The sequence below is a fragment of the Miniopterus natalensis genome, chromosome 2, assembly GCF_054644295.1.
Source record: "Miniopterus natalensis isolate mMinNat1 chromosome 2, mMinNat1.hap1, whole genome shotgun sequence".
NCBI classification, from domain to species: domain Eukaryota; kingdom Metazoa; phylum Chordata; class Mammalia; order Chiroptera; family Miniopteridae; genus Miniopterus; species Miniopterus natalensis.
Window position 1 is genome coordinate 119193679 of NC_142082.1, and position 12421 is coordinate 119206099.

At 37.6% G+C, this 12421-nt stretch overlaps 1 protein-coding gene across 1 annotated transcript in view; it reads right to left on the reverse strand.

The window, feature by feature from the left end:
- Positions 1 to 12421, reverse strand: part of ACSS3 (acyl-CoA synthetase short chain family member 3) — a 140479-nt gene that overhangs the window by 8134 nt on the left and 119924 nt on the right. The window contains exons 12-13 of the mRNA XM_087814519.1: positions 6235 to 6316; positions 3866 to 3988 (exon numbers count right to left, since the gene is read on the reverse strand). Of these exons, the coding sequence (XP_087670645.1) occupies positions 3866 to 3988; positions 6235 to 6316 (205 nt within the window). The remainder of the gene's footprint in view (positions 1 to 3865; positions 3989 to 6234; positions 6317 to 12421) is intronic.

Below are 12421 nucleotides of genomic sequence, written 5' to 3' on the forward strand. Positions count from 1 at the left end.
ACCATTTCCTTCAAAATAAACTTTTACTTTCTTGGCTGCAAACTGCTCTTCACATTTGACTGGGCTTTGATGCACACAGGCAAACAAACCCCTTTAGTTCAGTAACAGAATGAGCACAGGGAAGATTTTGAACACTTAGGAGTTTCAGATTGACCTTTGGGGGAGACACACATGAGATGAACTAGAGTAGCACTGCAACGGCTTTGAAAAGTAAATTGACATTGAAACCACAGTCTACAAAAAGTGGGTGAGGAAATGGGATCTGATCTTAACTGAGTTGACCACCTGCTAAAATAAAAAAATCTTAAGAACACAAATCTAGATAGTTTAAACAGGATCCAGAATCTCATAATGTAATATTCAAAATATCCAGGATAAAATCTAAAATTACAGGTCACTAAAAAATGAGGAAAACCTAAATGCCCATTAAGAAAAAAGGACAACGAACAGATGCAAAGTCAAGATAACCCAAATATTAGAATCATCAGACAAATATTTTAATGCAGCCATTACAACCACGGGGAAATAAAACTTTCCTGAATTTCTCCTGTAAGAGAATTTTCAAATACCATGAGAATTAGAGATATAGCTATTTGTCTAGTTAATTGCTCTGATCTAACAGGATTATAAAACTTTTCTAGTTCCCTGGGAGGGCCAAATGATTACAGCCTAGAGTAGATCCCCAGGCTAAACTTCCAAGGTGCCAGGGAGACTGGCTCACTATTTTCCAAGATACTTGAATGTCAAAAAGATGAAGCCTCAGAACTGGGAAATGTTTATAGGTTGTAAAAATTGAACACTTGGGATTATCTGGCTCCTGGAGAGATTTAATTTACATATCAAAGAGATGAAGTTTGAATGCAGGCCTTCAGGTTTCCAAGGAGACTCTTTCAGGAGAGGTGAAAGGTAACTACCTCCTTCCCCTTTATAAACCAAGAAAAATTATTTTCCTTATTTCTCAACTATGGAGTGCCTGGTTACTGATGTAGGGAAATTTCCCATTGGTTCTCATGGGTCATCTAAGAATAAGACCTGGGTAAGAAGATGATGACACACTTATTATTAAGAAATCTTTTACCCAGAGCACATCTTTGCACATTCAGGATAAAATTAATACAAGGCCCAGGAGTATGGACAAATACTTTTAGAATAAATGAAAATAGAATTTCTCAGAAAGAAACACCAGAAGTTACAAAAAGAACCAAATGACTTAAAATGTCAAGATAGTAAATTCTTTTACCCTGAGATAACTGAACAAGACAAGGATGTATGCTTTCACCACCCTTATTTAATATCATACTGGGAGTTCTAGCCATTTCAAGAAGGCCAGAAAAAAAAAAAAGACATCAGGTTAGAAAGAAAACACTAAAACCATCTCTATTTACAGACATTATTGTCCACATAGGATATCAAAAACAAACAACCAAAAAAACTAAAAGTCGTAAGAGTTTAATAAGATCACAGGATACGTATCAGTTTAAAAAGTCAATAGTGTTTTTATGGACTAGCTATGGAAATTTGAAAACAATAAAAATAAATAAAATTAAAATCTATTTATAACTGAAAATATTAAATACATAGGTATAAATCTAACAAAATATGATCAGACTCTGTAAATTAAAAGTGCAAAATCTTGATAAAACATATTGAAAAAAAACAAATAAATGGAGAGGCATAATAAAAACCTTATGAATTAGAAGATTCAGTATAGTTCAAATAACAATTTTTCCCAAATCAATCTACATAGATTTAACAAAATCCCAATCAAAATCCATGCAGGAATTATAACAATCAAAGCTCATTCTAAAATATATATAGAAAAAAAGAAGAAAGAAAACCAGGCACCCAAAACATTTGTTAAAGAGAAAGAGCAAATGTGGTTACTTCTCAACTTTAACACACTCTATAAAACTACAGTCTGAAGACAGAATAGTATTGATGACGTAAACAATCCAGTCTTAAAAGGTTACATACTGCATTATTTCTTTATATGACATCCTAGAGAACGCATGAACAAAGGAGCAGGGAAAATTCAGTGGTTACCAGGGGTCAGGTATAGAGAGGGTCAGAATACAAAGGGACATTATGAGGAAATTCTTGGACAGTGTTGAAATTTTTCTGTATCCTGTCTGTGGTGACGGTTACAAGAATCTATACAAGTAAAAAACTCAAATAACTTATATGCATATATGCACAACACATGGACACAGGCAACAGGGTGGTAAAGGCCTGGGTGGGGGAAGCAGTGTAAAGGGGATTAATAGGGGGGGAAAAAGGGGACATCTGTAATACTTTCACCAATAAAGATAAATTTAAAAAAACTCATATTACTGTACAACAATAAAGTGGATTTTACTCTATGTAAAGGTGAAAAATTAAAAATGCTTTTAAAAATTCTTCTGGAGACTTTGCTTAACTTATATTGGCAGAAAATTCTCAGGATTTAAGAATACAATAAAATGTTTAAATTTGCACCACTTAAAGGCTGTATGCAAACCCAGTGATCAAGCAGGAGAAAATCAAGAAGCTAGAAGCAATCAAGTAGCAAGTATTGAGAAACAAATGTACTAGGATGCCCTTTCCTCCACATCCTCCCAGCACTTGTCATCTGTTGATTTGTTGATGGTAGCTGTTCTGACAGGTGTGAAGTGATACCTCATTGTAGTTTTACTTTGCATTTCTCTGATGATTACTGACTTTGAGCATTTTTTCATGTGTCTCTTAGCCATCTGTATGTCCTCTTTGGAGAAGTGTTTATTTAGGTCCTTTGCCCATTTTTTAATTGGATTGTTTGTCTTCCTTTTGTTAAGTTGTATGAGTTCCTTATATATTTTGGATATTAACCCTTTATCACACTTGTCATTGTCAAATATGTTCTCCCATACAGTGGGCTCCCTTTTGTTTTGCTGATAGTTTCTTCTGCTGTGCAGAAGATTTTGGGAATGAAAGCTGGTGTAGCCACTATGGAAAACAGTATGGAGTTTCCTCAAAAAATTAAAAATTGAACTGCCATTTGACCCCACTTCTAGGAATATATCCTAAGAAACACAAAACAAGAATCAGAAAGAACTTACACACCCCTATGTTCATAGCAGTGCAATTTACAATAGCTAAGATCTGGAAACAGCCCAAATGCCCATCAGCAGATGAGTGGATAAAAAAGCTGTGGGACATTCACACCATGGAATACTATACAGCTGTAAAGAAGAAGGATCTCTTACCCTTTGGGACAGTATGGATGGCACTGGAGAGTATTATGCTAAGCAAAATAAGCCAGTCAGAGAAAGACAAGTACCACATGATCTCACTCATATGTGGAATATAATAAACAAAATAAACCGATGAACAAAATAGATCCAGAGAAATAGAAGGGTGGAACAGACTGAGGGAATTCAGAGGGAAGGTGGGGGTTGGGTAGTGGGTGGGGAGAGATTAATCAAAGAACTTATATGCTTATACACATAACCTATGGACACAGACATTGGTATAGGGAAGGCCTGGGGGGTGGCGTTGATGCAGGGTGGAGGGGATCAATGGGGGATCAAAGGGGACATCTGTAATGCTTTCAACAATAAAGATAAATTTAAAAAAAAGAACCAAATGTATATGGACTGTCCCATAAACAACAGACATTATATATGTGTGTGTGTGCGCATGTTTAATATTCCATACTATCACCCAGAGAGGAATGTGAGAGTGTGTGGAGAGCATGAAGATCCACAGGAGAGGAAGTGAGATGAGATACTAGCCTCTGCTTCAAATGAAGGGTGTGGTGATTTTCCAGGTTGAATGACTTAACCTCAATATTGACTTTAGCTCAGCTCTGTTCCTAAACATTACTTAGAAGACCAATATTCATCAATACCTCTTCAATGGCACCTGCAGAAATCCTGTGACCTGCAACATTTATCACGTCATCAACTCGAGACATAACATACAAATAGCCGTCTTCATCCATGTAACCAGCATCCATGGTGTCATAATATCCCTGAAAATAAGAATAAATAATGTCTAATTAGCATGTGCCATTAGGTAATATAATCATTTTTAAGCTTGGTAAAATATAAAATGTCATAAAAATAAATTTACTGTATGCAATAGACTTTTTTCATAACTAGCCTATGCAATTGAATTACTTTTGATTTTGAAAGCTTAATAGAAACTCTTTGCTACTCTAATAACCAAGAATAAATTAGTGTTCTTATAAGTGTTTGAACTTAAAGTTGTAAAGCTTATGAACCAAATTTCTTTTTTTTTAAGTAAAAAGTAATAGCTCAATATTTCCAATTGCAAATATATGTATGTGTGTGCATGCGTTTAATATTCCATACTATCACCCAGAGAGGAATGTGGAGTGTGTGGAGAGCATGAAAATCCATAGGAGAGGAAGTGAGATGAGATACTAGCCTCTGCTTCAAAGGCATTGCAAAGTAATGGTATTGCAAAGTAATTGCAAAGTACTGCACAGTAATTCTTTGGTAGATTTCTTTTCTAATTGTGTTAATATATAAAAGCTTTAAAGCTCTCTATGAATAATCACAAAATAGAGCACAGTTTATTAATATAGAACAGCACTGAAATAGAGCTTCAGTGAAACACAGTTAAGTAGTCAATATGAAATTAAGTTTTTAATCAACTCAAAGGAGCAGCCCAAATTCACTGGTCCAAAAGTCATGAATGAAGAGTCAAAAAGAAAAACTAGAAAGAAAGAAATATTACTTCCCTAATGTTTCTGACTTATCTTGGTACCTATGTTTGTGAGCACGGGCTTTGGGACGAATCCCAGTGAGTCAATATTTGTGTTTTTTAATCTTTCTGACACTCAGCATGCTCATCTGTTAAATGGGGTAACAAAATGTAGAAGGCTTTTGTGAAGCACAAAGGAGATGGTGTATATAAAGAGGGCCGACCCTGGCACATCATGAGCCCTCAGTAATTGGGACTCATTGCAATTACTATTAGACAACCTGTAGTGTGAGTTCAAGAGCATGGGCTCTGGAGCCAGATTATATGGGTTCAAATGTTAGCTCTGTTTCTGCTAAGCTATGGTCAAGTTTCTTAATCCTTCCATGCTTAGATGTGGGTGTTGAGGTCAGGGTAACAAGACAGAGTACAGTATGGATTAAATATAAACTGGGACATTGAAAAAACTTTCAGTGTTAAAGGTGATCATGCTAAAGCCACATGCACATATTATTTGCCATTGGCAGGTTGTAATTAATCATACTAGTATTCTGATGATTTAACTGTGGCCCGTCAGGCAGATAGATTGGGCTGACTGAAGTCAACTATATTGACAAATCTTCCCTGCCACAGGCCCTCAGGGGCATGTTTAATCTTGGCTACTGAGGTCATTTAACTGTGAGATCTCTTTCTAAAGGAAGCTATTTTAATTCTTGTCATTTGTCTAGTTGATTAGGTTAGCTGTCCACTCACAAATAAAAAAGATAGAATGCTAAATACTTAGACTCGCTTTTTTCTTTTTAATGAAATTCTGATCATTCTTTTTACCTAGTGCATAATGAGGACCAGGTGTCTCTCTTAAAGAAAGAAACAGAAGTGAAAGGACAGCAAAAATATGATTGTGGGACCCTGATGTGTATATCAATAAAGTTCTGTTATAAACACAAAACACATGAGGAACAGGTACATTATAAAACAGAAAACAGGAAGACATTTTTTTTTTATCCAGGTCACTGTATGTTGGGTGTTGAGAACACTGTATCTATCCCATATCTGTGTTTTAAAATGTGATTTTAAAATAAAGAGCTCAGAGAACGCCCAGGAAAGAATGTCATAAGAGGTAAAGAGATGGAAAAATACAACTTCTGACAAGCCAAATGAATTTTGCTCACATAACCAGGAGCAGAGGAGGTAAAGAGGTCTTCAATTCTGATCAGGTTCTCTCAGTCTGTGAAGGAGTCCAGTGGAGGAAATAATATAGAAAGCTCAAAGAAGTGTTACTTTCACAGGTTATTTTTCTGATACTGAGGGTTATTATATTTCAGGAAAAGCTGTTAAAGCAAACTGAGAAATGTTATGTCCAGAGACTAATAAAAACAAATATAAAAATGACTCTTTGTGTGGTTTGGGCGTTATAATCCCTGAAATCTGGAAAATGGTCCAGATAACCTTTCAAAGTTGCTTTGTCATCTATAATTTTAGGAGCAAGTTGCCAAGAACTATAGAGAAGTATATAAGAAGGTAAAAAAAAAAGTATAATAAATGTCTTACTGGAAATTTTTCAAAGTATAAATGCTTGAATGCTTCCTGATTCTTCCAGAGTCCTGAAAAAGCCCCAGGTGGTAATGGCAACCTTATATAAAAACAGAACAGTTAGAATTATGATGAAAGTGGTAAAAAAGGCAGATTGCTTAGAACTAATAATGTTCTAGTGTGATAGATAATTATAATTCAAATTCTATCATTAAAATGCAACCCCTAAATCTGCTGGATAGATCACTTCTAATTGAAGCTGAAGTAGTTGACCTCTACACAGCAGAGTCACTGAGAGATGACTATAGTTTCTGAAAGGCACAAAAGGCACACACATTTGGCATTCAAATAGTTATTAGTAGCAACCATTGTTTCAAAAAGCGGAATAACAATGCTAAAAGAAACCAAAATGCATCACTGAAATACTTTTTAAGGGAAACATACCTCTATCATGGGCAAATCAATTCATTTTTTTAAATATCAAGGCACCAACTGCCTGTCTCTGTGTAACTGAACGTTCCAATTAAGCATCCCATGAACAATCTTATCTTCACAATAAATGTGCCTCCTGACTCGAGAATTCCCCCTCACTACTCCATATTCAATTATTTCTTTTCAGGACCATACAGACCTATGTGATATCTCACTCCTATGAACAAAATAGAAGGTAGTATACATCTCTTTTTTTCCAACCAGTTTCCTCTTGATACTGTTGTAACAAGCTAGTTATTTATAATAGGAAAGGAGAAAAAGGAAAGCCAGACATTATAGGTATGTCATTTGGGAAGCTTCACCAGGAAGATGCAATTTCACACTCTCCAGGGAACCACAGGCCCATTCCCTCCAGATCACTGGGGAAAGGGGTCCAACAAAGCGGAGATGGGTGCATGCACAGTAAAGTTGGGTGACATAAGAAAGATGTCTGCTAGTCAAACCTGGGAACAGAGATCATTCACTAGAAGGGGCAGAACCACTACAAGCCCCCGAAAATTTGGGAATACATAATCTACAAAAGAATTCCCTCTCTTGTGTGGCTCTTGTGGCTTCTTGGCTCTGGGTTCTCTTGGCTCTGTGGCTTTGTTCCTTCTCATGTTGCTTCCATGGCTATGTGGCCCTGCAGGCCCCACTTCCAGTGGATTTATGGACCGCAGCAGGGAACACAAGCTAAGCTAGCCTGATGCTGGACTGGACAATGCTCCAAGGTGGAGTGGAAACTCTGGACACTGGCTGTGATTCTAGCTCTGCTGGAGCTATGGCTATATTTCTTCTATGATGAGACTGAGGGAAATGGGACCTTGGAAACTCAGGGGTGTAATTCCACAGAAATAAAGCTTTCTACCATATCTCATCTTTCCTTGAGGACCTCCAGAAATTCCTATTCCAGTAGTACCCCAAGAACCCCACTTCCACTGATAACATGCTTATATTTCCTTTATACCTCCATATTACCAAGCGGGAGTTACACATATGGCAAGGGCTTAATCTCTCTCTCTCTATCATCTATCTATCTATCTATCTATCTATCTATCTATCTATCTATCTATCTATCATCTATCTATCTATCTATCATCTATCTATCATCTATTAATTATCTATTAATCTAATCTAATCTATACTATCTATAAATAAATGAATGCATTCTTATATCAGTTCCCTGTAGGAAGTGCTACCTAACAGTGTGTTTTCTGGATATGGAAATCTCTTAGATGCTTTACAGTTTGGAAGTTTAGATGCTGTAAAACTTAAGAATTTTCAAAAACCTATCTTCCTGTACTCACACAATAAAAATACTAAGTGAAATGATTACTTTACAGTGTTGATGCCGAGAAAATTGAACACGAAGTAAGAAAATTGAACACAGGGCTATTGCCCACATGAGACAACTTCATGCATCCTCCACTACAAGGTTAGACCTGGGAGGCACTGAATTGTATTCTCACTTTCTGTCAGGCAGAAAATGGGGTCAGGTTAAAAGTGGGATCAGCAGCCCAGCTGCAATTGTCCATTTCCACCATGTCCAGCCTCCCAGTAGGCCCTCCCTTGTTAAAGCTTCTTTCTGTAATATTTTTTAATGTATGTGAAAGCATTTTGTAATCTGTGGGGGAAAAACTTACAGAGATACTGCTATGTTGCTGTTGCCTTTGTTACTATTATAGCTCATCAAGAAACCTGGATGAAGGTAGCAGGAGAAAGCAAGTCATCCCCTCAGGTCCTTTTAGCTGACTTTGTTATGTTAATCCTTCTAAATCATCATGTAAATAATTTCACTTAATCAGTTTAATTGCTAGTATTTTAAAAACCAGTGTAAAATTATTAATTAGTAAACATTAAACTAGAACAGAAAGATGGAAACCACTAAAAGTCATTCTAAATTTATTAGCAACATTTTCAAGATGCTGAGGATATATAAATGAAGAGGACAGTAAAAAGAGGTGACAAATCAAAATCCATTGTGGACCAAAAGAAGTATCATTAATGAGTGAAGCCAACTATATGTAAACAACAGCAATAAACCTGATGGAGATGCATTCTGCTTGCACATTAAATAAGAAATAATTTTCAGTTGTTTCCAAGAAATATGTCATGATATACAGTCCATTCTGCCTTAAGTAGATACATGGCTATAAGAAAATATCTCCTTACAGTAAGAAAAACAAAAGGTAACTGTGATAAATGAATGGAAACTGACATTAAGGTTGGATTGGGGACAACGGAGAGTAGTGGGGTTTGAGGCAAATTAGAATTCACATGTCAGGTTTAATGAGAGCAGCTGTTTTTTAGTTCCACCTGATTGCTGATACACAGAAATTCTGATTCAAATCTTTAAACACATAACATTGTCCATACTGAGAACGATGCATGTAGAAGAACATGTTGTTAAATAAGCATTTCTTTCATTTTATCTACCCCAAATTCAAGATTTTGCTCCGCCAGCATCCACACACTGTCTCTTCACAGTAAATGGAGATGCTTAGGTGTTTGCAATAATTATCCATATGAGTTAGTACTTAGTATATTGAACATTTCCTGGTGGTTTAGCATGTATCTAATTCAGTGAGTATACATGGGACCAAGAGTTTCACATTTTCCAGTATGTGAGTTACTGGTATGAGAGGGAATATCTTATACTTCAGAAGTTGAATACCTCTACAGACTCTCTTCTTCCCAAGAAGATGGCTGATAATCTATGTTTTCTTTTACTTCCTGAGAAAAATATGGCACTAAAAATTGATAACAGATAGGTTATATTCTTATAATTAATAAAAGCATAGAGGGTTAAAAGTATAGGTAGCCATCCTCCAGAGAAAAGGAAAGCTTTAAGGACACAAGCTTTCTTAGCTGTTGCACAAAACTTTAAATATCTGCATAAATTGTCTGAAGAACAGGAACAGTATCAGTTTTTATACTATCTCTCATTCCTGGGAGAAAGGTCTGCATAAGGTCCTATATGCCCACAGACCTTGGACATTAAGACTAATGTGCCAAGGGTATGACCCAGGGAGGCAGTGCAGAGTAAGGAGAAATCCAAGGTCAAACACTAGTGTTAAAGAAGAGCAACCAAAACAAAAAAGGCCATTGAACAAAAGCAAAATAAGAACCAGAGAAATATATGAGAACTAAGAGAAACAGCATCTTAGGGGCCACCAGAGCGGAGTTTTAATACAGACTGAACAAGGCCAAATGAAGAGCAACTATTGTTTGAAAGTGGATTCGACAGAGGTCATGGAATTCAGTAATTAAGATATTTTGAGTATCCTCGAGATTTCCACTCCAGCAGAGTGAAAGAGGCAACAGCTGAGGTGATTAAGGGGTAAACAGGAGGCAAGTGGGGGCAGCGAGGCTGGGTTGCACTTTTCAAAAGTGCGGGTCGCTGGCAGGAGATCTGTAAGCCAGGGGTTTAACGCGGGAGGCAGGCTGATTCAGGATGCGAAAGGTCTGAGCAGGAGTAGCAGTGGGGTGAGGGTGAAAGTGGAAAGTTAGAGGAGCAAGCAGCGGAGGAACTCCTCAGGGGCCTTATTCCGTCCTGTGTCACGCACGCATTAGCCTGGGCATCGGCTCCCTCCACTCGGCCTATGCCGCCGGGGCTGGCGCTCCTCAGTCACCGCTTTGGACACTGATGACACGGAGACAGAAACTCCGGCTTCAGACCCAAGAACATGCTGGCATATTGTGCACTACAAGCAACGAGTATATTCTTTGAAATACAGGTAGGGAGAAAGGCTGTCACGAATGAAGTCTATCCCAGGAAGTCAATGAAATGAAGAAACTGCAAACATTTAAGATGTTTGTCAGGCGAGTTTCACAGCAGGCAGTTAAACCCTGTACTGCCGGGGGAACTGGGAGAGAAGATTTTAACACTTGCCAAGGCATGGACCTGCTGGCAATGGCTTTAAGTGTCTGTCCCAAGTCATTTTTTGATAGGTTTAATTTTTATTGTCGAGAGTATTACAGATGTCCTCCTTTTTACGCCCTTTGGCCCCCTCCACCCCAGGCCTTCCCCACACTATCGTTTGTCCATTTTTAAGATGCCCCCAGAAAGCTACTTCATTATCCTCAGCTGTAACTAAAAAACAGGCTGGAAAGCAAGATGCAAAACTACATCCAGTGATTAGTAGCATAAAAATAAACAAATGTTATGTCCTTCACTAATAAACCCTAGTACCCTTAAAAGTTCATATGTTGTTATTTGAATATTGAAAAGGGACTCTAGAGAAAGAATCTTGGAAGATGCCAAATAGTAGTCCTAAAGAAAGCAGAGATGAGAGGGCTCCAGAATTAGAAGTATTTGTGAACATATGTCAATGAAGGAAAAAATAAAACAAAAAAAAAAAACACAGAGAAGCAATAAGCTCCAGACAGAAGTGAGGTGTGTATGAGCTACAGAGCAGAGAGAGCAGAACTTTTTTGGAGCATTCCAAATCAAAACTTTCCTTACTGCCATTCTAATCATTATTTTATATTAAAAGCAGGTCTTCCTTCTGGAATAGTGGGAGCACTATTTCTGAATAGTGGGGCTCCTTTTCTAAAGAGGTAGAAAAAGGACATGTTTTTTGTTTTGTTTTTTTCTGCAGTTAAAATAACAAAAATACATTGGACTGGCAGAAAGAAGAAAATTTATGAGTATACTAAGAAATATACTGGTTCCTGTCTATACTCACTTTCAAATCCAAGCTCAAATGTACCATCCTGTGATACTTTCCCCAGCTCCTCCAATCTTCCAAGCAGAGTGAAAAGGGGAGTTTTATTACAACCCATCCAGTAGTGAATCAGGAGTTCCTCTTAGAGTATGTCCTTTCCAAAGAGACCAATCTTAAGGGGAAAGAGGAATAACTCATGTGTGTGTGTGTGTGTGTGTGTGTGTGTGTGAGAGAGAGAGAGAGAGAGAGAGAAAGGGAGGGAAGGAGGGAAGGGAGGAGAGAGAGAGAGAGAGAGAGAGAGAGAGAGAAAGAAGGGGGAGGCATCAGAATGCAGAGAAATCCTTAAATAGCTGAGGAAGGGGAGCATCCATCACGTAGAAAGTAACACACTCCTGACTAATGTGAACTATAAACCCTAGATGCTGCCAATGCCAGTTAAAAGATGGTCTCTATTCACGGTTCCATCAGGAACCCCTGTAATAACAAAAATAATTTGAACACCTAACTCCCGATCCCTAGAGAATCCTGAAGTTAGATCTCTGCTTTGCACTCCCAGTATTTCCTATGGTGTCCTTAGGCTTTACTTGAGCTTTTCTCATGAAGCTACTTTTTATCCCCCCAGAAGAGACTAACTAGGCCATAACTTCTTTCTCTCTGGGCAGACAAATGAGAGGGTAATAAATGTAAGTTTTAGCTGTATAACTACTAATGATGTTCAGCTTTCCGTGTCTAAAATGAGGATAATATCTGTCCCACTGCCCACCTCACAGCGTTGTTGTAAGGCTTTAAAAGATTACACTAAAATCTGTATATGAGATTTAGAAAAGAATTGGTATTACAATTATATGACATTCTTGATTTTGCTCAAAGGATACACTGATGAAAATAAAGCTGTCCTGACCCTCTCCCAAGACAGTGCACAGTGACTCAATCACTCTTCTAAGCAGTAAAGATGTAAACAAACATCATTAAGGGCCAAGAGTTCAGTATCTGGAGGCGGAGAAACTGGCAGGCGCGAGACAAAGGCACTGGGACAATGCCATACAGCTCCCTCACACCCCATCACT